The sequence below is a fragment of the Grosmannia clavigera genome, assembly GCF_000143105.1.
Source record: "Grosmannia clavigera kw1407 unplaced genomic scaffold GCSC_144, whole genome shotgun sequence".
Taxonomy (NCBI): Eukaryota; Fungi; Ascomycota; class Sordariomycetes; order Ophiostomatales; family Ophiostomataceae; genus Leptographium; species Leptographium clavigerum.
Window position 1 is genome coordinate 510,039 of NW_014040797.1, and position 22,760 is coordinate 532,798.

Here is a 22,760-nt window from a genome sequence, read left to right on the forward strand (position 1 = left end):
GAAAGCGGACCTCACGGCTTATCGCCATGGGACCTGCGAGCAATTGAAATTTCTACTGGCTGCAGGACCTATTACACCTCGAATACTACCGTCCATCTGCGTGCATCTCATTCTGTGTCGCAGAGCCGACTTTGACTGTTACAATGCTCTTCTGAATTCGAAACCAAGCCATGGTCTTGCGAAGTCTAGTTTGGAAACAGGTCGTTTCTGCCCAGGTTCGTCTTCAACGTACCGTTAAGAAGCGACCGGCTCTGACCTCGGCTACAGACATGCAAGAGATTCAGCGCTTCCGCCGCAAGCTCAGATGCAGCTTCGGATGTCCCGCCAAAGAGGCCTCTCAGCAACCGGATTGTCGCCGGCCCCGGCTCTACTGGCGGCAAGTCTATCGATCCAACGACGTTTTACAAGTCCATCTCGCACAGTGAGCGGCAAAAACGGTCGCAAGAACGGGTAAGAGAGACCACGAGCCTAGCTTGTGGCCACTGCTTATCGCTCTCATAGGACTTTCTGGTGTCCGTACTCTCCTCGTCGCCGACAAAACGGGACGCCAAGAAATACCTCCAGACCTTTGGTGGCGACAATGTGTCCAAGGCGTTGAGCGTGTCGAAGAAGGCACCGCACCTCGAGCTGCAGCTCCGGCAACAAGCCCAGGCCGACATGACAGAAGCAGACGGCTCGTACTATGCTGCCGACAGTATTCGCTCCGTCAGTAGCAGCCCGCGCTTTGTCCAAGGACCGGAAAGGAGAAAGGTCCTCCTGCCAGTCGCGGCCGACCGACCGCACGTGGCCATCGTGAAGCTACAAGACCCCGACAGCCTCGACGATGCCACTCTCGGCGAACTGGCCAAGACGTTTGTCCAGCTGCGGGCTCTGGGCCTCATCAGCGTCATCGTCGTCGGTCGGACTACGGCGGATGGCCATGCCCAGCACGGATGGCTTGACTACGTCACCCACGAGACCCTGCGTGTTGCTGCTGCCATCGACCAGTACGGCGATCCGGTCACATCGCTGGTCGACTCGTCGGTGTCTATCGACGACAGTATGGTGGAGACGCAGCATCAGAATCTCAAAGGCTCTCCCTTTGTGCCCGGACAGGTATTCATCGACAGAGCGGAATCCCTGATGCGACCGCTGCGAAATGGAGACATTGTCGTCATTCCTCCTTGCGCATACTCCACAAAGCAATGCGAGGCTAGACCCGTGGCCGCTGACGACATTGTCCTCGCACTGACTAAGTTCTTCTCCGGGATCCACCCGCAGCCAGACACTGCCGCTGATGCAAGCCAACTACACGGCAGGCAGCCGCAACCGCAAGGCACTGTGCCACGGACCGCAGCCGTCGTCGACCGGATCATCGTGATCGATCCTATAGGTGGAACGCCATCAAAACGCCGGCCGAACGGCGCCCATTTGTTCCTCAACCTGGAGGAAGAGTACCAGCAGGCCAAACTGGCCCTCGACAAAATGAGGCTGAGGGTGCCCAAGTCGACTGGCCGTGTTTCTTTGGAAGAAACAGTGTCGCCAAGAGAGGTCGCCAGCCGGCACAAGGCCAACCTGGACATTGCCAGACAGGCCCTGGCACTTCTGCCCTCGTCTGCGTCTGCGCTGCTGACCACACCCGCCGAGGCGGCCAACCTCGTCTCACCGGAACGAGATTCTGTCGATGATGCCGATGTCTTTGGCTACGTCGGAAGCGTAGGAACCCGTCGCAGCCAAAACCCGCTCATTCACAATCTGCTCACCGACCGGCCTGTCTTCTCATCGTCTCTTCCTCTGGGAAGAATCAAGCCCAAGACCAAGATACCCGCCAGCGGCGCCACGGGTGACAGCACGTTACCACGCATGGCCCAGACGACGCTGGTCAAGCGTGGGATGCCCTTGACTGTTTTTCCGGACCCGCGCAAGACTCCCTGGAAACCCCCGGTTCCTGGCGGACCCCGTCTTCGGCTCACGGACACATGCATCGACCTGCCGCGCTTAGTGCACCTCATCAACGACTCGTTCGATCGCGAACTCGACGTGGAGCACTATCTTCGGCGCGTGGAAAACTCTCTGGCCGGCGTCATCATTGCCGGCGAGTACGAAGGTGGTGCCATCCTCACGTGGGAGCGGCCAGCCGGCCTCGACGAGGAAACGGCCTTTCGAACAGGCCGGCTGGTGCCGTACCTGGACAAGTTTGCCGTCCTGAAAAAGAGCCAGGGCGCCGGCGGCGTGGCTGACATTGTGTTCACGTCCATGGTGCGAGACTGCCTGCCCGACGGTGTTTGCTGGCGCAGTCGCAAGGACAACCCGGTCAACCGGTGGTACTTTGAGCGGTCGCGCGGCAGCTGGAAGCTCGACGGCGTCAACTGGACCATGTTCTGGACAAGCCCGTGGGAGACTGTGGGTGAGAGGGGCATCTGGGACTACCAATCCGTCTGCCGCAACATTGAGCCATCGTGGGCCGACAAGAAACACATATTGGACTAGGCTGCACGCAGATGCAGTAGTCACGTGCGTGTTTAGCGTATGTACTCCGTATCTGCTCCGTACGTACTTCGTATCTTCAAGACAGTAACGCCGGACAGGCCAAGTCTTCAATACAAGCGACCCTTCTATTCCGGTTTGGGACTGGCATGGCCTCAGTGTGACCCCCCCTAAAATGATAGGCACAACTCGCTTCCCTGACAACGACCTTAATAAGGAAAGATACAACTGTGGCTAGAGTTACGACTACTCGTATAGCGCACGAATCCGCAGAAAACAGCTGCGGCAGGTTCCATTCATCATCCGTTTCCTTCCTATTCTCCTGTGCTCTGGAGCCTGGCAATTTTGAACCTCTCAACCAACGAAACAGGAAATCCCATCGAAACCCAATCTGCACATCCGCAGCCACCATCTACCCAAATTTCTCCCTCGATTCACACAAGAACTGCGACCATGGACTTCAAGACCATTGGCAAGAGCTTTTCGTAAGGACCGCCAGTCCCCCCTCGCTTCGTGCCCTCCGTCTTGCTGCTTCGTCACCGTTCTTTCTGCCATCTGACACGATGCGTCGTATCTTAATAGCAACCTGGGGGCACAGATCACCCCCTTCGCCTCTCGGACGTTCCAGTACACCAAGGAGCAGCTGGGCCAGGCCGACGATAAGGTGCGCAAAGCAACGCTCAACAGGTCGCTGTCTAGGTTTCTAATGTTGTTCGGCAAGCGAAACAGACTCAGATGCCACCTGACTACATCGATCTGGAGAAGCGCGTGGACGCCCTGAAGCAGGTGCACCAGAAGATGCTGGCCGTGACGTGAGCACACCACCTTCCGTCTCCCTCTTCTCCTTCTCGTCAGCGTGTGAGCGCGGTTACTTACTGCGACTTCAATCCCCACTTGCAGTTCCCAGTACAGCCATGAGCCATACGACTACCCGCCGAACATCAAGGAGACCTTCCAGGACCTCGGCCGCACAGTCAGCGAGAAGGTCAGCCTTCTGTCGTCTGCATCGTCGCCTGCTGAGGCCCAGGCCGCCCTGACCGCCCCGACCGCGGCCAAGCCCCAGCCGAAGACGTTTGCGCACGCCATCGCGCGCGCTTCCCTGGCCAGCAGCCAGACCCTGTACCAGCAGCACACCGGACCCAGCGAGGACCCGCTGGCCACGGCGCTCGAGAAGTATGCCCTGGCCATGGAGCGCGTCGGCGAGGCGCGCCTGGCGCAGGATGCCCAGATCCAGAGCCAGTTCATTGCCGGCTGGAACACGACGCTCAACACGAACCTCCAGTTTGCCTCGCGCGCCCGGAAGAGCGTCGAGAAGTCCCGCCTGTCGCTGGACGCCGTCAAGGCTCACGCCAAGGGCACCACCTGGAAGCTCCCGACGGCGCAGCGCGGCGAGCCGGTGCATGACGAGCAGGAGCTGAACCCCGAAGCACAGGAGGAGATTGAGAAGGCCGAGGACGAGTTTGTCACGCAGACCGAGGAGGCCTTTGGCGTCATGAAGAATGTGCGTTGAAGATTTTTGCCGGCCTCATTACACCCCACTGACATCGGCAGGTCCTTGACACGCCCGAGCCGCTGCGCAACCTGTCGGAGCTGATCGCTGCCCAGGCAGAATTCTACAAGAAGGCATACGAGACTTTGAGCGAGCTGGCACCCACCATTGAAGGTCTCCAGGTCGAGCAGGAGGTGAGAGTTCTCGGTGTTGCCCCTCGTCCTATCGCAGTATTCCAACAGCTGACCGGGTTTTGTCACAGGCCACCTACCGGAAGAGCCGCGAGACCGCGCAATCGTAAGCAGTAGCATAGACACTTTCGCCTCGCAGCCCACGAATAGCTACCGGGATAACAGCTGCCACTGTTTCTTTTTTGTCTATATGGTGAACACCTCTATACAATCTAGTTCTTCCTCCGGAGGCAGGGCAGGCTTGACGCCTCTGGAGGATGGTGTTTCTTTGTATGCTATGCTTTCATCGTTGGTTTCTATTGATGGTTGTTCCTCGTTCGGAATCTGCTCTATCACGGGGCTTCTGTGCAAAGCGTGTCCCTCCAAATGCAACCAATTCGAGACCCGTAGCTCCTAATTTGGTAGGTGGGGCTTAGCTAAAAGCTGTACTATGTAGCGACGTAATGCCCCAACGGTCAATCACAGCGCCACAAGACCACCGCCACAAAATCTGCATTCTGGCGCAAGTCGCGAAATTCAACTTGGGCCGTATTCACAACGGACGGCGTCTAGGCTTTTGACATCCTGCGACAACAAGCCCGTCTCTGCGAAAATGGTGCGTTTTTCTTCCACACCCCCCGCGTCTCTCTCCGACTGCTGACACCTGCGTTTCTCAGTTACCCCTCGGCCTGCTTAGCGCCGCTCAGGGCCATCCTATGCTGGTCGAGCTAAAGAACGGCGAGACGCTCAACGGCCACTTGGTGCAGTGCGACACCTGGATGAACCTTACGCTAAAGGGTGTGGTGCAGACGAGTCCCGTACGTTCTACTGCTGCCGAGTGAGATAGCGAGAAGGAGCACTGGCGAGCGACAGCCTGCTGACATTTCCACCTAAGGATGGCGATAGCTTTATGCGCATACCAGAAGTTTACGTGAAAGGCAACAACGTAAGACTCGAGCGTTTGCACTTGGCTTTGCTCAGCTCGGAAAATATTCAGTGAGCTGACATGTAGCCAGATCAAATATCTTCGCGTTCCCGACGAGATCATTGACGCTGTCAAGGAGCAACAGCAGCAGCAACAGCAGCAGCAACAGCAACAACACCACCACTATCACGGCCAGCAGTCTGGTTTCCGTGGAGGCCGCGGTGGACCAGGTGGAGGCTTCCGTGGAGACGGAAACGGACGGGGTGGTGGGAACCGGGGCGACCGTGGCGATAGAAACGACCGCGGTGGCCGCGGAGGCTCCCGGGGTGGGCGGGGAAGAGGACGGGCACAATAGAAGAAGCGTGCATGGGACAGAAATAGACACTCCAGACACTCCTATGGGAGAACTAGGCTTGGCTGGCAAGAGCGTGAACGACTTCTGTGCAGTGTCTTGGGCCGAGTTGCCAGCGTTGTTACAGCTGGTCGTCTGGCTGACATACCCCTTCTGTCGCTCTGTCAGATGTATCAGAAAGGCGTTGTTTAACCGCGCCATGTGTTGTCGCACTTGGTCCAGGAAATATAGGGCGGGACCTGTTTCTGGGCAAAATGCATGAAAGGAATCGTCCTCACATATTCTCTTAGCCACGTACGGACAAGCTACCCGCGAACAGAGCTCATGTCCAGAAACTCACCACAATAAAGAGGGGCATTACAAGAAGTCTATCTGCTTTCGGGAATGACTGGACGCATGCAATGATGCCTGCATGTCTGTGCAGTGTAAGCTGTCAGTTCGATATCGGCGCCAGGCACGTGACTCTCAGTGTAGAACAATTTTTGTTGGCCGCAAAGCTTCTCAGCTACAGCCAGCTTAGCACAACCGCATCTGAAATTGGGAAAAGCGAGCACGAAGGCAGGGAGCCCCAGAGCATACGTGCTGTATATTTTCCCCCATGTCGGGCAACCGCATTGTTGTGGACGGTCTGTGGAGATGTCTTTGTCCAGCCATCGACAAGGCCTCGCTTCTCCGGGTCATCAATGCACCTTCAATATGCCCGCGTCGGCGAAGCGGAGCACGGACTTTCGCGGAGCGCCCGCCGCACGCCAATGAAACAGCCAAAGCTCTGTTGCCACGGCGCAACCGTCCAGCCGGAGCCGTCCGGCAGGTGCACACGGATGCCCACGCGCGAGTTGGACGACTCAGTCTCGTCTCCCCGAATGGGAACGCCGACCAAGGGACGTACAAGCACGCCGGCCCCGACAGGGAAACGGATAACAGCAGGGCAGACCAGCTGCCGTGGGTGCGCTCGCTGTTGGGGGCTCGGCCGCCGTACCGTCGCGAGCTCCAGTCGGCACCCACGCCGGCAATATATGCTGCTCTCCGGCAGCTACAGTATGCACCCGCAGCCTATAACCAGATACAGGCGTTTGTGCGCTTTCTTCTCGAAGACCGCCACGAGGTGCCGACAGCCGTGCTCTACGAGGCCCTGGTGCGGGCCAACTGCCACACGACCGGTTCGGCCGATGCGGTGCGCGACGTGCTGCGAGCACTGAAGGAGGCCCAGATCGAAGGCACGCCCAGCCTGTACCACGGTGCGCTGTCGGTATGACTGTTCTGGCTTGCTTTCTGTCGACATGTCTCGCTAACCTACGACTGTAGGTCCTTGCCGTGCACCCCGACTACATGTTGCGAAACGCGGTTCTGCGGGAGATGAAGGACCGGTGGATCGATCTTGCACCTGAGGGCGTGCAGAGCGTGGCGCTTGGTCTGCTGCGGGACGGACAGTTTGAACGGGCCGTCGACCAGCTGGAGGCCATGACCGGTTCCGGAAGCGGCGGTATCGCCGTGCCGTCGTGGCTCTTTGACGTGTACATATACGTCCTCGGCCAAGAGGGCTTTCTGGACGACGCGTTGAAGATTGTCAACCACCGGCTTCTCAAGGAGGACGATAGCGTGTCTCTGAACGTGTGGTACTTTCTGCTTGACGTGTGCTGTCGACAGAGTCACTACGGCGGCCTCGGCTACGTATGGAGCCGAGCCGTGCGACCCGGCCGGCTGACACCTTCGGATGCCATGGGGCTAGAGGTCCTCAACATAGCCGCCCAGCACCAGGATTCTGCCCTGGCCGCAGAGGTTATGCAGATGCTGTCGGCCCGCGGCACCAAGCTGGGCATGCCACACTTTGAGGCCATGCTGGACTGCTATGCGGCCGCCGGCAACACCAGCCTCGCTTTGCAGGCGCTCTGCATCATGCACAATGCCGGCATTGTCCCCGACGAGGGCAGCACGCGGTCCATCTACCTGGGCCTGACCAGAGACGCTTCTCCGACACAGCCGGTCCTAGACGGTGCCGTGGCCTCACTCTTCAACCTCAAGACCAAGTACGGCAGCGTGCCCATTGCCGCCTTCAACGTCGTCCTCGAGGCGATGCTGCAAGGCGGCCGATCCGCCAACCAGGACCAGCAGCCAGCTGCCGACAACAACAGCATCGAAGCCGCGCTGGACCTGTACCGTCATGTCCGCCAGCTCTGCCCCGCTGGCCCTGACCGCAGCACGTTCCACCTGCTCTTCCGCGGCTGCTCGGACGTGCAGCATCTCAACTTCTTGTTCTGCGAGATGCGCGCCTTCTCGCTTCTACCGGACGCCGGTATCATCAACCTGCTGGTGTACGAAAACGCCGAGAACGGATCGCTGGACCTGGCCCTGAAGCACGTCTTCGACCTTATCGGCAGCAACAGCAGTGATAGCGAACTCGATGCTGCCGAGGCTAGGCTTCGCTCACGGCCATGGATCAGCCGCAAGGCCGCGACAGCCCTGGCAAAGCGGTGCATCGATGAAGAAGACACGCGCATCTGGGAGGTCGCCGAGGCCAGCAGGGTCCGCGGCCGGCCCATGGACGACATCCTTCGTGGCATGCTTCAGGACATGCCCCGGGACAGATGGACTGCGTATGGAGTGCCACATGCGATCAGTCTCGAGATGGACGCACTTGACGAGCTCTCCCTGAGCAGATGAGGGGGATAACAGCCGTGGCAAAAATAAGAGACCGTTCGCTTGGCATCGTTGCAGACGTTGTACATTAGTGCATCAAACATATAGCAGTCAGAGTGCACAATCAGAGGATGCAAGCCACTTGATTAGCCTAACGTATGCGTAGCTGCTTGAGGCTGCAGTGAGAACGACACGCTCCAGAATTCCCTTGTAGACCCCCATATACCCACCCAACGTCCTTGTGCTGTCGTAGGGTTGAGAGCTGAAAAGGGAAAATGCCAACTCCTAAACGCCTTTCCCAGTGGTTGTCCTGCCAGTAACCCTTGCATATTTACGGAACAGCTGGCTTCGCGTTGCAGCTGACAATCTTGACCTTGTCTACAAAAACCGGTGCCCCTCCGCCTTCCATTTTGAATTGCACGTCGCGTATAAGGAACGTCCAGACCTCGTCACAGAAGCGGTAGGTATCCAGAGATCCCTGTTATTGCATCAGCGCACGATCCATCTTCCCTTTCTCTAGGACGTCTCTGTATTCTGGCATTATCTCGAACTGGCGCATCTCACCTTGAAGGACAGGCGAGCTTTGACCTTCTCCTGGAGCGTCTCGGCGATGGCGCGGTCGAAGTTCTGGAGCACTTTCATGGCCAGCTGCGGATCGATGCGGTTCTCGCGGATGAGCTCATCGAGCGTGTCGGTCAGGGCATACCCGATGCTATACAGACAAGGAGACCGAGAAGGCCATGGTCAGATCCGCACACAAAGGCGCAGACGCGCATGGGCGGAGAGAATTACCTGCTCCGGCGGTAGAGCTCGTAGAAAGATGGTGTGGCCATGATCGCAGTAAGTTCAAGCGCAGGAGCTTTCGATCGAGTTTCCGGTTTGCTGCACTGGAATCGCTGGTATCACTGGAAGTAGGCCGCTTCGTTGGTGCAAGACGTGATTGTCTGGGGAAGGAGGTGGAAGACAGCCTAGCGCCGAGCATATATTGATCCCTGTGATGAGTCAGAGTATACTCCACAGTGTCTTATCTTATCAGGAACTGGAGCGGATACCCAATTTTTTTAAGTTAGCTCGAGGTTGTCTGCAAAAAAATTCGCGATTGATTCTCTGCATACGTTTGTAGCTACGGCACGCAGTCACCATGGTTCGGAAGTTGAAACATCACGAGCAGAAGCTCTTGCGTAAGACTATGTCCTCCGTCTGCTCTCTGTTTTTCCTTTTGTTTTTCGTTTGACGGACTCTGGGCTTTGTAAAGCGCCGCGCTGACCCTCCACAGGCAAGGTCGACTTCACGACCTGGAAGCAGGACAATGACCACCGGGCCTCAGCAGTCGTCCGTCGCTACATGATCCAGAAGCCGGAAGATTACCACTCATACAACCGGATTTGCGGCTCGATTCGCCAGCTGGCGCACCGGATCAGCCTCCTGCCGCCCGACAACGCGGTACGCAAGCGCCACGAGGACTTACTGATCGAAAAGCTCTTCGACATGGGCATCCTGTCCAACAAGGACAAGTTTTCGGGCGTTGAGCACCACGCGACAGTGTCGGCCTTTGCCCGACGGCGTCTGCCCGTAGTCATGACGCGGCTGCACATGGCGGACACGATCCAGGCGGCGACCGTGATGATCGAGCAGGGCCACGTGCGTGTGGGCACGGAGACGGTGACGGACCCGGCATTCCTGGTGACGCGCAACCTTGAGGACTTTGTCACCTGGACGGTCGGCAGCAAGATCAAGCGTCACATCATGCAGTACCGGGACGAGCTAGACGACTACGAGCTGCTGTGAGCGAGGCAGAACACAGTCGAGATGCACCGTAGACGAGACCATGCACATACTGCTGCTTGCCGCTTCTATCCCCCAGAAAGCGCATGTTTTTCTGTCTCTGCTGCGCGGCGCGAGAACCCAGGGCGTCGAGCCCGGGTTGCGCCAAGAACGAGGGAGGGAGGCGATTGACTTTCCCGAAGAGTGGATTGTATGCATGGTATCATAGTTTGCCATCTGGCGGGACCGGGAGCATGGGGAGCGGGCTTGCTCTCTCTATGCCACCGCCGGACGCATCATGGATCCGAACTTCCCTTTGGCCGGTATGGACACGTTTGCTGCAGTGGATGGACTTCTCTCAACAGTCGGAATACTACATTGGCTGTGGATGTCGGAAAACCCAATGAAGCAGGCGACACGGTCTGGGGCCGGAACGTGGTTTCCTATTTTGTGATATCTTATACCTTTATTTATACCATGTGATTACAGCACAATACTACTCCATATGCAGGCTCGGGAGGCGGTGTGGCGGGTGTTTCTGCTAGGCCTTTTGGGGAGTGTTCACAATGTCGGAGGTGTTAGCGATGCTGCAGCAGTGCTGCGTTTCAGCCACTCCGAGGCAAAACAGGAGCGGAGACCGGTTGGGCTTATTGGGTTGCCGATCCGAGCAGCTCGGGCACGAATTGGCTGTACTTCTGGCAACGTTCCCACCCGACAGCAGCTTCTCTCTCTCTCTCTCTCGTCACGCTACATATCTCGCCATCTCGTCTTCAGCTGTCCATCAGCCACCCGTCAGCATCAGTTTGTCAGCTCTCTCGCCGATTGTCCGTTGATCTTCCGCCGATCTTCCGCCGTCTTTCCGCCGTCTGCCACTTTCCCAGCCATGGCCGTCACCGCGCTATCAGCGTCTGAGCTGCTCACGCTCTGCGAGCAGGACGTGTCGATCAAGCTGACGCCGGAGCAGCTGGCGCCGGTGCTGTCGACGACGCCATTCATTGTCATCGAGGGCACGTTCAATGCGCGCGACATTGGCCGGGTGCCACGCAGCGAGCAGGCGAGCCAGCGATTGCGGCCGGGCTTTGCCTTTCGGAGTGGCGGGCTCAGCCGGCTGACCGACGGGGGCAAGGCGACCATTGCGGAGCTGGGGGTGCGGCGGATATTTGATTTGCGGTCGCAGAGCGAGCACGCGACGGCGCCAGACCCGGTGGTCTCGGAGACGGTGACGCTCGTGTGGGAGAAGCCGTCCAAGGCGACGCCGCACGTGACGCTGGAGCCGTTTGCCGAAGGTTTCGGCGAAGCCGGCTATGCGGCCATGTACCTGGACGTGCTGGACTCGTACAGCCCGTCGTTCCGGGTCATTCTCGAGCACGTGCGTGACCGGCCAGAAGAGCCGTTCCTGTTTCACTGCACGGCCGGCCGTGATCGTACCGGCGTCACGGCGGCCCTGCTGCAGACGCTAGCCGGCGAGCCGGCCGAGATTGTCGCGCTCGACTACGTGCTCTCGCGTCTCGGCAACGAGCCGGTGCGCGAGGATCTCGAACGGTTTGCGCGCTCGGGCGCCGGCGTGCTGGCCACCTCAACAGTAGCAGCCGAGGACGTCGACCTGACGGCGCCACCGCCGCCCGGCTTCGACAACCTCTTGAATCTGCGGGTCCGCTGCCTCAAGGCTTTCTTGGACGCACTGGACGAGCAGTACGGCCCCAATGGGTTCGTGGGCTATGCCAAGAGCTTGGGATTCTCGGACGCCGACCTGGCCACGATCAAGACGAACCTGACGGCCGCGCCCTGAGACGTGGCTTCACGTTGCTGTTCTGCGGCACGAGTACGAGTGCGACGTACCTGTACGTCGGATCTTACAAAATTTGGACAAGTGTGGAGCAGGACTGTACCTTACATAGAACGAAGTACGGAGTACATAATTAGACGCTCCCAAGACTGTTCCACTGCCCTGGCGGTCCAAGCTTGTTTCATGCATGCCCTGTTTAACAACGGCTGGGACACGATACCCGTAGGCAATTCGTCGGTCGTCTGCATTCTCCGTAGATGCTGCTATTTCGGACGTCTGGGTTTGTGGCCAGATCCGAGAACCCATCGTTAGTGGAGCCGCTTGCTTACCTCGTATTACGTACTCCATAGTACACCCTCAATACGTGCAGTGACAGTACTCCGTGCCGGGTCTCACAGCATCGTCCGGAACAGAATGATCTCTTCGCTGACGAGATATGGACAATGCTCATGGGCATTTACGCGTTGTGGTTCCCACGTGGAAGACAGGTCGACAGCATAAGCAGCTGAAAGGCTTGGTGTCGGACTGTCCGCCAGAAAGGGAAGTGATATCTCCAACAGCACGCACCCGATTCGCTCCTGCCGCCGCCGCCGGATGACTAACATACCCCACCTCTCCGAAAGAAACCGACACCCACCCCAGAGAGCCAGCAGGAGCGTTTCACCAGTCAGGAGGGCCAATTGCCGGTCCGTGAGATAAACGCAGCTGGCCTCTCGCCACTTCGGCTTTTGTTCTCCGCCTGGCAGTTTTTTTTCCTTTCACATCCCGTGCTCCTATCTCACAGTCGCTTCGTCTGTCCCTTATAAGTTCTATTCCCGTCGCTGGCTAGTCCAATTCCTTTCGCGTGTTTCGTCTCTGTCCATTGCAAGTGCTTTTTTGTCTTTGTTCTGTGTTGAGCCTCCAACAAAACCCTGAATACATCGAACCACTTCTGCTTCCCAGCAGACTCTCTCGACTCTCGACTCTCACCCTCTTCTCCTCGCTACCACTCGGTCTCGACCATGTCGTTCTCCAGCCTTGTGCAAGACCTCGCTCTTCGGAACGCACCGCCGTCTTCGCGGCGAACGCGCGCCGGTGCCTCTGCAGCCTCAACCATCGACGACACGGCGTCGCATACGTCGCATGTGTCTAGGGCCATGTCCTATGCCAGCACGGCAGCCACGAGCGTCAGCATATCGGGCGAGATCTCCAGCCAGCTGCACGGTGGCTATAGCCACCCGCTGGCGCGATCCTGGCAGGCCGAGCGGCAACTGACAAAGGTGTGTTTCTGTCGGCTTGTCTCTGTCGTCTGGGCTGCAGGCTAACATTTCTCTTCCCAGTCCATGTTCATCTATCCGCTCTTTGTCTCGGACATGGACGACGAGGAGACGCCGATCCCGTCGTTGCCGAACCAGTACCGCCGCGGCCTCAACAAGCTTGTGGCCTTTCTCGAGCCGCTCGTGCACAAGGGCCTGCGATCGGTGATCCTCTTTGGTGTGCCGTTGCAGCCGGGCTCCAAGGACCAGCTGGGCACGTCGGCCGACGATCCGCAGGGACCGGTGGTGCGCAGCATCCGGCTTCTGCGTCAGCGCTTCCCGCATCTGTACGTGGTGGCCGACGTGTGTCTGTGCGAGTACACGTCACATGGCCACTGCGGCATCCTGCGCGATGACGGCAGCCTCAACAACGCCATGTCGGTCGACCGGATCTCGGATGTGGCCATGGCCTACGCCCACGCCGGCGCCCACTGCGTCGCTCCGTCCGACATGAACGACGGCCGCATCCGCGCCATCAAGCTCAAGCTGATCGAGGAGGGCCTCGCCCACCAGGTCTTGCTCATGTCCTACGCCGCCAAGTTCTCTGGCTGTCTGTACGGCCCCTTTCGCGATGCTGCCGGCTCGTCGCCGTCGTTTGGCGACCGCAAGTGCTACCAGCTGCCACCTGGCGGTCGTGGCCTTGCCCGTCGTGCTATCGTGCGCGACATCAACGAGGGCGCCGATGTGATCATGGTCAAGCCGGCCGGCCAGTACCTCGACATCATTAGCGACGCCAAGGACCTCGGCCGCGACCTGCCCATTGCCGCCTACCAGGTCAGCGGCGAGTTTGCCATGATCCACGCGGCCGCCAAGGCTGGCGTCTTCGACCTCAAGGGCGCGGCCATCGAGTCGCACGAGAGCATCCTGCGTGCCGGTGCCACCATCCTGGTCAGCTACTTCACGCCCGAGTTCCTCGACTGGCTCGACAACTGAGCCCGGACGGCCGGGCTGGACAGGCGGATCGGGTTCGGACTGGGAAAAGGGAAGAGTCCGGCGTGGCGTTTGGGCGTCTCCTCTGGTGCTGTACATCTTGCGAAAAAAAACCGGGTTTTGGATGCAAGGCGAGGCGCTGGTCTTTACGATATATATCTCTCACTTGGTACTGCTGCAATGCATTTGCTTACACTCATATTGGTGTGACTCTTCGTAATATGCAATAAACAGAATATGCATTATCCAGTTGCGATTCCACGCCCTCCACCTTCTGTTCGTCTTCTCTCTAGCTCCCGCCCCTTCCACCTCACCCCTACAGCTTGAAGTTGCCGCTCGACACTGTCCGGGCTGCCTTGGGCTTGTTGCCGTCCAGATCCTCAATCTCGCCGCGCCGCCCAATCACCCGCACGCCCGCCTTCTTGAGCGTGGCCATGGTGTCCTGGCGTTTCTGTGACTTCGTCTTGGTGACTGCATGAGCTGTGCCCTCGTTCGCCGCCTCCGTCGCCGCCACCACGGCCGCGCCACCCGCACCCGAGCCGCTCTTCCGAATCCGCTCCTTGTTCCGCCGCCGCCGCCGTGCCTTGTCCTCGCGCGACATCTCGTCCCGGGCCAGCGGCAGCCCGGTCTTGGCCACCGTCACCACATCCTTGTCGTCGCTGCCGCCTTGCCCGCCGTTTCGCCCCAAAGCACCGGCTGCCCCCGGCTTGTACACCTCCTGCGGCGCCAGCATGCTCTCGCCGCCGCTCACGCCCTGTGCTGTCGCCGGCTGCGCGTCCTCCATCGCCACCGTCCCCACGTCAGCCACCACCGTCAGCGCCGGAGCTGCTGGCCGCGGCTTATAGTGCCAGCTGCTCAGCGCATCCAGCTTCGCGCTCAGCTCTTTCCACATCCGGTCTACCTCGTGTTCCTCTGCCGCCAGCTGCTCGTCCGACTGGCTCACGTATGTCTCCGGATTCACGCTCTGCTGGTGCTCCTCTTCGTACAGCGCTGCCAGGCTCTTCGTGCCCTGCTGGTCGTCAATCTCCACCAACCCACGTCGTGCTGTGTCCCCCCCATCCAGCCCTGTGGCGTAGCGCCGCCGCACCTCGTCAAACTCTTGGCTGAGGATTCGCCGCTTCGTCAGCTCCTCAATGTCCTCTGTCACCTCCTGCGTGATCACCGGCACCGGTTTGCCAATGTGCTCAAACTCGAGGTCCTCCTCCAGTAGCGAGTTCATTGGCCGTGCCCCCGCAGACGCTTCTCCCGACAGCGTCCAGTCCTTCTGTCGTACCGCCTCTGCCTCCAGTCGCCGGATCTCCGCTAGGATCTTGGCCTGTCGCCGCTCGTGTGTCGACCGCCGTGCCCGTGGGTTGCCGTCCGACACGTCCGACAGCACATCCTCTTCGTCTGACCCCGACGCCTCTGAGATCTGCTCAAACAGGTCGCGCTTCACATCTGCCATCGCCCGCCGCACGTCCTGCAAATCGGGCTTGTATGGCGCCGGACGCTGCCACGGCTCTCCCTCCTGTCGCTTCTTTGGTGGAGGTGCAAAAAAGTCCTTGTAGTAGATCTCTTCTCCGCCAAGCTCCATGTTCATCCCGCTCTCCAGCCCGCCGTCCTCGCCGTCTAGCTCCGCGTCGCTCTCGCCAGACGGCGCGTCCAAATCCATGTCGCCGAAAATAGGTCCCTCTTCATCCTCTTCGTCCTCCTCGTCCTCCTCCTCCTCAGAGTCTAGCTGGCCCCGTCCATCCTTTTGTCGTGTCTTGTCGCTTCCCTTTCCAGACTTCCGCTTCTTATCAGGCACAGCAAACGGATCACCATGCCAGTCGACCTCTTCGTCGTCGCTCACCTGGTCCGTCTTCGGGTTTGCTCTCGCGTCCTGGTCCTCGAAGTACTGGGACTTTTTATTGAAGTCGTCAATGTCAAAGAACCCGTCGTTAAGGCCGTCTTTGTCCTCAACAAGAGGTTTTTGGTTGAAGTCTTCCTCTTCTTCCTCTCCCTCTTCATCAAAGCCATCTTCCATATCGTCCTCGTCTTCGTCCACATCCCCCTCTACCTCCTCGTCTTCATCTTCTTCCAGCTCCTCTTCTACAGACTGGCCGTCCACAACGGGCTCCCCATCGGAGTCGTTTGCATTACTTTCGGCCTCAGAGTCCGACGAGACGCCGTCTACATCCTCTTTCTCGAGCTGCTCTAGCTCATGTTTGGCCTGAGAAAGGCTGGCCGAGAGGATCCGATTTGATTGCTGCCAGATCTGGGGCACCTCAAACCCATCGACATATACCCTCCGGACTTTCAGGATAGGTCCGACAGGACCCGCGACGTTTGCCAGAGCGACATCCTTATCTGCTGCTGTGTCCTTTCCACTCCGTTTGCGCTTCTTCAGAGCTGCATTTGTGGCGTGCCGCAATCGTAGCCGCTCTTGCTGTTCGTCGCTTACTTGGCTGGCAAACGAGCCCAAAGCTACCTGCGCAAATTGCGTAGAAGCGGTCGGCAGGGCCACTGGAGGCTTTAAAAAAGCCTGGCGGTTAGATCTCCGAATTGCATCGCGAAATGCAAGTGCGGAGGAGATGTCGCTGAGGTTTGGAAACGATCCGGACGCCATTGAGGGCCCAATCGTGAGGGTATGTGAAGTTGATGTCAGCGACGACGTGCTAGACTCAGCCATGTTTCGAGCAATCGAACTTTCAAATATATTCTTTTGGCTGTGGCAGAATGGTCAGGGTTTCCCAGATTACGGGTGATTTGCGCCTGAACGAAGCTGTTCAATCATTCCGTACGTCGTAGAAAGAGTTCTTAGATTGGACTACTTTTTTGGCACCGCATAGGAAAAAAAAAATCAAAGGCGGTGACATTTTGCCAGAAGCCTCTAGCCATATCTGCCCCGCCACTATTTGTGGCTGAAATGTCCAAAAACAGAAGGCGGTCAACGCTCAAATAGAAATATTATTATTAATGAAAACTATTTGCTCAGATGTTATGTACGACGTAGGATGTCTTATCTCATGGAATTCAGGCAAGCCGGTCAAAGTAGTGCAAGCGCCGTCTCCAACCGTCTTCTGCTGAGTGAGCAATATTTGAGGCCATCCAGAGTCATGCTCACGATCTACTTAGCACAACTTCCAACAGACTGAAGTGCGACCACGGACCGCGATAAAAATGCGGTCTTTCTCCTCACAACAATGCTTTTTCATGGTGGAGAAGCTGTGCGTAATATACTGCGTGGTACTAATACAGCCGTTTGCAGATCTGCGAGTCGGTGGAGATGGAAAGTCCTTCAGAACATTTACCGCACGCAGAGTTTTTGAGTAGCAACGTCCGAACTGTTTCTGGCAGGTGGATATCATGCAACTTATCGAAAGCTGACAGCAGCCAACCGCATTCGGTCTAAGTGATCTGGGTAGTGTTTGTACAGAGTACGTCAAGATGCCTCGAGGTCCCTTGAATGCATTCCACTGCACAGCACCAGTGCACACGGCAGAACGGAAGTGTCCGATCCTGGCAGAGAAACAGACTCCATATATACAGCCTTCCTCGACCGTGATCGTACAGAGTACATACAGTACACAAACATACATGTAATTCATATGTACATAGTCGCAGGAGGGATCGAGATAAGATAAATAGATTGTTATACTCCGTATTTCCTTGAGGGGCTCCAACAAAGGACGCAATACCAGCCGAGGTGGTCAAATTTTTTCCCACGGCAGGGGTAATAAAGGTGGCAAAACAGAGAATCTTTTGTTCATGGGACTAGGCTGGATAGATACAGGCGCATACTCCGTACGGGACAAAAAGTACGAGGATGGATACCCGCTGTGCCGTGAACACTATTGCGGACAATTATTCGCGATGAGTAACGAGAATGACGTCGCCGGTATACGTCAAAGCACTTGGTAGAGACGACAGGTAAGATTCGAGATATGAATACTCCGTAATACGAGTAATAACTTACTCCGTACTTGTTGCAGGCCTCCGTCGGAGCGGATTCCTCAAGTGGGCCGTGCTGTGCAGCAATGAACCCGAGACAAGAACACTGATCCAGGCCAGGTGCCTGAAAGCTTTTTGCACTGTCGGAGTCCGCCAAGCCAGACTACCCGTACTCGTACATGTGCTGGTGGAGATCGACCAGCCTAGGTCTTGAATCAGGCCCACTTGGTGTGCCTTTCCACTGTGCTTCAGCTGCTGCAACTGAAGTCCCCCTCTTTTTTTAATCCGTCCCTGCTCTGCCTCCCGAACTTCTTGTTCGTGTTCAGCAGCATTGGCAGGAATGCGTGCAGTCTGATACATGTTTCTCTCCCGCCCAAACTCTAACTTCTCTGTCTCTCCACGAGGCACGCACAACTTCGCACTCGTCTTGCGCCATATTACTACACAGCCTCGCCGGCTGTAAAGGGGCGTCCGTCTGTCATTGGCCCTTGCGTCTCTATTATCTACCGCCTCTTCCGTCCTCATCGCGATCCTATCGCCTCCTTCTCAGCGGAACGACCGGGCAAAAGGCTTCTTTGTTTTAAATCTCCCTCGGCCCCAAACCCTCTTCACAAATCTGCTTGGAACAGCAGCAGCGCTTGCATCCCTTTTGTCCGATCATGAAGTACGGCCAGCAGCTGGAGACCGAATCTGTGCCGGAATGGAGCCTCCATAACATTGACTACAACACGCTCAAGGAGTTTATCAAGATCCATACTACACGCGACCAGGCCACCGCCATCCCCATTCCTGGACAGCAGGACACTTCTCTCCAACGTTTTGAACTTAACTTCTATGATGAACTATATCGCCAACATGACCGTGTCGGCCTTTTCGTCACCACAAAGGCAGATGAGATCAACCGGCGACTACGTGCGCATTCTTTCCTCTTTTTTTCTTTCTTCTCCCTATAAGGCCTACCTTGCTAACCATGCGCAGGGTACCTGACTGACCAGATAAGCCGACTGATTCTGTGCTGCAATTCGTCAGCTCGCGGCGCCACAACTTTCAAGCGTCAGCGCCGCCTTGCAAAATACGAACGCACCGCAGCGCAGCTGAGCGACGAGACCCGGGACCTGGCCCGGTTCTCGAATGCCCAGGTTGTCGCCTTCCGCAAGATCCTGAAGAAGTACAGAGTGAGCTACTTATCTGTGCCAACGGCAGCCTCTCCTCTTCATCTTTGCATCGTCCTAATCAAGCCAGAAATGGACTGGTTCAAGCTCTCTTGGCACTCGTTTCCGCGAAAACGTGCTCTCTGATCCCAAGAGCTTCACCAAGCGAGACTTCTCCCACCTTCAGAGCCAATGCGACGAGCTTCTCAACACCATCCGAGCCACCACTCCCCTCACCTCCTCACCCACATCCAACAGCCGACCGCCCACGCCAAGCAGACAACATCGGCGCAGCAGCCAGGTTCATTCGTCTTCCTCCTCCACGCTGCAGGCGCTTTCTTCGTCGGTCGGGTCTGAGCAAATACATATACCACGCGGTCCAAAGACTCTCACCACTGCCCCCGTGCAGACGCACTACTGGAACGAGTACGATGATGGGAGCGAGTCGGGCGAAGTTGGTGGAGCTGGAAGTGGCGGCTACGCCATATATCTGCACCCCGATGATGAGTCGGAGTTCCCGGGTGTGGCAACGCTCGTGTCCTTTTTCACGGTTCCCATCGAGAAGGCCAAGAAGTGGATGAACGCCCGGGGAGCTGCGGTTGCGCATCTGCCTGACAACGGTAGCGAGCACTCGCCACTGCTGTCTCACAGCGGCGTCAACTACGGAGCCGGCAGCACTCTGTATGCCGACGAGTCAGCGTCGCAAAGACGGCTGCGACGACAGAATGGCAAGACGCCCGGCCGTGCCGGAATGGCCGCTATGGGCTCGGGGCATTACGACGACGTTAGCCATTACGGCGACGACGACGACGGCGAAGACGGGGACAGCGCCGGTGAGGAGGGCGAAGACGACATGTTTGCCAGTGAACACGAGTTCCCTCAGGGGTATGAGACCTACTACGCAACGCTGCCGTCCGTCGCCGACCAGCGCATGGCCCGCTATCGTGAGACGATCCTGCTTCGCGGCGCATTCGGCTGCTTTGCTGCTGCTGCTGTGCTGCTGGCTGTAACCGGCATCTTGATCAGCACGGGTCGGCATCGGCTACGCGTCGAGGTTGACGCTGGCGTGATTATGGGTGTCGTGGCCAGCCTGGGCTTCGCCTGCGCAGCACTGGGCATGGTCATGGCAAAGAGCGAACGAACCACGCTTGCAACAGGCCTGCTGGTCTGGACGACGTTTGGCGCTATCTGCGTCCTCAACGGCGTTGTGCTGCTGTTTGTGATGGGAAACACCGTCAGGGTATGAGACACGGTATAGATGGACCAGACGGCACAGATAGAAGGCTATCTCTCTCCTGGTAATTGAGCTTCGTTTTCCTTGGGTGTTAGACTGTGTGTGCACACCGGATCTTGCCCGTGGTCTTCACCCTTTCTTTTGTCTGCTTTGTTATCATACGTCCTGCCTTGTTTTAGAAATTTGTATAGCATAGTACCCCAGCATAGACAGCACAGCGCACTGGTATATATAGTGTGGGAGCGGGTGCGTTACAATGATGAGTTTACGGCTGTCCAGTCTTTTTAGTATACTTCTACTAGCCCTTTTGACAATTGTGTGAATTGACTCCGTAGCATTGTCAACAAGTGGTCGGCTAGAAGAGGTGAGTGCGTAATTTGTCGGACCTCGAGACAAGACTTCTGAAGTGAGTTAATACTTCCTACAAGGCCATATCGTGGATGGCATACTCAAACAAACCGCCAGACCAAACAAGGTCACAGATTGATTGTCCTGCGAAGAAATCTCTTATCAGCACCAGTCGACAGCGTCCCTCGCACCTTCCCAGGTTGGCTCCACTTGATTCGCTTCCAAATGGCCGGTATGCCCTCTAGTGTTCACCGAAATAGCGAATTCTTCGAAGATCCGATAATTTGAGGAGAGGAAAGACGCGCCAACTCTACAATCCTACAGGCAACAGGCGATGTAATGATTGGAAGCCCAAATTACGCGACCATTGCTCAACGCACGCTCACCATGGCATCGGCGTCTCGTCAGCCGCGCGAGATGCCGAGGTCTTTATCGAGTCTTGCACTGCTGGTAGCCGCTGCAGCCTTGGCATTGGCTGTGGCCTACTTTCGTGACAGTGTTAATTTTGGCACGTCTTTGCAGTCAGCAGCAAGCGCACCGCAGACGTACTGCTACGAGGGAATCAAGACTCTGGCCGAGGACCAGCCGTCGGCGCGGTGCTTCAGTGTCGTGGACGGGCACTTTACAGAAGTTTTCACTCCCGAGAACGAGCTGGACAGTCCGAGCCTCTCTGGATATGTTATTCCAGGTCTCTGGGACGGCCATGGACATCTCATCCAATATGGGGAATTTCTTCAGTCGGTCGACCTGTTTGGGTCCACGGCAGCCAAAGACATCAGAAAGCGCCTCCTAGATTACATCGGCACGCACCAGGGCATAGGCTCCAAGGACCAATGGCTACGAGGCTTTGGATGGGACCAGATGGCCATGGGTGGTATGCCCACTGCTGTGAGTCTCGAGTCCGGGCGTGCTTTCTGCTCCTTTGACGCCTGTCTGCCCGCTGACTATGATCGCTAGGCTCTGCTGGAAAGCGACGAGAAGCTCAAGGGCCTCTACGTGATGCTAGACCGTATTGACGGTCATTGCATCTGGGTGTCCCAGGCCGTCCTCGATCTCCTTCCCGCCCAAATTCCCGACGTGCCCGGTGGCGAGATCATACGCGACCCTGGCATGGGCGTGTTTTGTGACAACGCCATGGACCTGATCATGTCTCTGTGGCCGCGACCAGGCCGAGAAGTCAAGGCCACATACATCAGGACAGCAATGCAGAAGCTGAGCTCTCTGGGCCTGGTTGGCATGCACGACGCCGGAGTGATTCCCGAGGACCTGCAGCTGTACCGGGAGCTGGCTGACACAGAGGGCTGGACGATCCGCGTGAACGCTATGATCGAGTGCAAGGAGCGCAACACGTTCTGCCCCAACGAGGCGGTCGGGCTGCGACAGACGACGAGCGAGTTCCTGACCATTCACGGTGTCAAGCTGTTTGCCGGTAAGCCCACGTCACCGACTGCGACCGGCCTTGTGCCCTTACTGACAGATGGCGAACCACAGACGGGGCGCTGGGAAGCTGGGGCAGCGCCATGATCGATCCCTACAGTGACCGGCCGGACATGTCGGGCTCGTTGCTGGTGAACGGCTCGACACTCCTGTCGCTGACGCGAGACTGGTCGGAGGCGGGCTTCCAGGTGAACATCCACGCCATTGGAGATCTGGCGAACCGCTACGCCATCGACGCCTTGGAGACGGCGCTGGTCGATCTCTGTCCTTCACGGCCGCCGGCCGAGTGCCAGCATGAGCATCGCTTCCGTATCGAACACGCTCAGATCATCCACCCCCATGACCAGGCTCGGCTGCACTCTCTCGCGCTCATCCCGTCAATCCAGCCAACGCACGCCACGTCGGACATGAAGTACGCCGAGCTGCGGCTGGGCTCCAAGCGGACGCGGGAGGAGGCGTACCGGATGAAAACGCTGCTGCGCAACCGGCCCATCCTAGGCAGCGATTTCCCCATTGAGCCGCCAGATCCGTTCCAGGGCATATACGCCGCCGTGGTCCGGCGCAGTCCGCACACGGGGAAGAATGCGGACGGGACGAACGATCCCTGGTACCCCGACGAAGCGCTAACGCTGGACGAGGCGCTGCTGGGTTTCACGCAGGGGCCGGCGTACGGGGCCTTCCTCGAAGAACTGGCAGGCGTCATCCAGGTGGGCGCCTTTGCCGATTGGGTCGTACTGGACAAGCCGATCAGCAGCTTCGACCTGGAGGACTTCCGCGACATGAAGGTCAGGGAGACCTGGGTTGGCGGAAAGCTGTCCTACAAGAGGGAGTGAAATATTCCCAGGTGGGACGATTGGGGCCAGT

The 22,760-nt window shown here is 57.7% G+C and overlaps 8 protein-coding genes across 8 annotated transcripts; 6 read left to right on the forward strand and 2 right to left on the reverse strand.

The window, feature by feature from the left end:
- Positions 1-170: 170 nt before the first annotated feature.
- CMQ_3080 (acetylglutamate synthase) lies at positions 171-2,469 on the forward strand (the record flags this gene model as incomplete). Its single annotated transcript, XM_014317158.1, has 3 exons — positions 171-215; positions 268-450; positions 502-2,469. The coding sequence occupies 3 exons, from the start codon at positions 171-173 to the stop codon at positions 2,467-2,469; spliced, it is 2,196 nt and encodes a 731-aa protein (XP_014172633.1).
- Positions 2,470-2,919: 450 nt separating this feature from the next.
- On the forward strand, positions 2,920-8,063 carry CMQ_2702 (bar domain containing protein; the record flags this gene model as incomplete). The annotated part of the gene is made up of 12 exons (XM_014316780.1): positions 2,920-2,951; positions 3,049-3,130; positions 3,196-3,278; positions 3,367-3,967; positions 4,018-4,149; positions 4,218-4,252; positions 4,612-4,741; positions 4,803-4,943; positions 5,021-5,071; positions 5,142-5,376; positions 6,053-6,651; positions 6,708-8,063. 12 exons carry the CDS (start codon positions 2,920-2,922, stop codon positions 8,061-8,063), a joined length of 3,477 nt encoding a protein of 1,158 aa, XP_014172255.1.
- A 307-nt stretch (positions 8,064-8,370) lies between these two features.
- CMQ_2863 (transcription initiation factor iia small chain) lies at positions 8,371-8,872 on the reverse strand (the record flags this gene model as incomplete). The annotated part of the gene is made up of 3 exons (XM_014316941.1): positions 8,371-8,517; positions 8,604-8,751; positions 8,832-8,872. The coding sequence occupies 3 exons, from the start codon at positions 8,870-8,872 to the stop codon at positions 8,371-8,373; spliced, it is 336 nt and encodes a 111-aa protein (XP_014172416.1).
- A 308-nt stretch (positions 8,873-9,180) lies between these two features.
- Positions 9,181-9,827, forward strand: CMQ_2631 (u3 small nucleolar ribonucleoprotein imp3; the record flags this gene model as incomplete). The annotated part of the gene is made up of 2 exons (XM_014316709.1): positions 9,181-9,220; positions 9,316-9,827. 2 exons carry the CDS (start codon positions 9,181-9,183, stop codon positions 9,825-9,827), a joined length of 552 nt encoding a protein of 183 aa, XP_014172184.1.
- A 40-nt stretch (positions 9,828-9,867) lies between these two features.
- CMQ_2538 (uncharacterized protein) lies at positions 9,868-11,592 on the forward strand (the record flags this gene model as incomplete). Its single annotated transcript, XM_014316616.1, has 2 exons — positions 9,868-10,014; positions 10,315-11,592. 2 exons carry the CDS (start codon positions 9,868-9,870, stop codon positions 11,590-11,592), a joined length of 1,425 nt encoding a protein of 474 aa, XP_014172091.1.
- A 998-nt stretch (positions 11,593-12,590) lies between these two features.
- Positions 12,591-13,817, forward strand: CMQ_3136 (delta-aminolevulinic acid dehydratase; the record flags this gene model as incomplete). The annotated part of the gene is made up of 2 exons (XM_014317214.1): positions 12,591-12,848; positions 12,909-13,817. The coding sequence occupies 2 exons, from the start codon at positions 12,591-12,593 to the stop codon at positions 13,815-13,817; spliced, it is 1,167 nt and encodes a 388-aa protein (XP_014172689.1).
- Positions 13,818-14,130: 313 nt separating this feature from the next.
- On the reverse strand, positions 14,131-16,401 carry CMQ_2766 (u3 small nucleolar ribonucleoprotein mpp10; the record flags this gene model as incomplete). The annotated part of the gene is made up of 1 exon (XM_014316844.1): positions 14,131-16,401. The coding sequence occupies one exon, from the start codon at positions 16,399-16,401 to the stop codon at positions 14,131-14,133; it is 2,271 nt and encodes a 756-aa protein (XP_014172319.1).
- A 1,984-nt stretch (positions 16,402-18,385) lies between these two features.
- CMQ_3129 (metal-dependent amidohydrolase) lies at positions 18,386-22,729 on the forward strand (the record flags this gene model as incomplete). Its single annotated transcript, XM_014317207.1, has 6 exons — positions 18,386-18,638; positions 18,756-18,901; positions 18,969-20,117; positions 20,784-21,347; positions 21,417-21,888; positions 21,951-22,729. 6 exons carry the CDS (start codon positions 18,386-18,388, stop codon positions 22,727-22,729), a joined length of 3,363 nt encoding a protein of 1,120 aa, XP_014172682.1.
- Between the last annotated feature and the right edge of the window lie 31 nt (positions 22,730-22,760).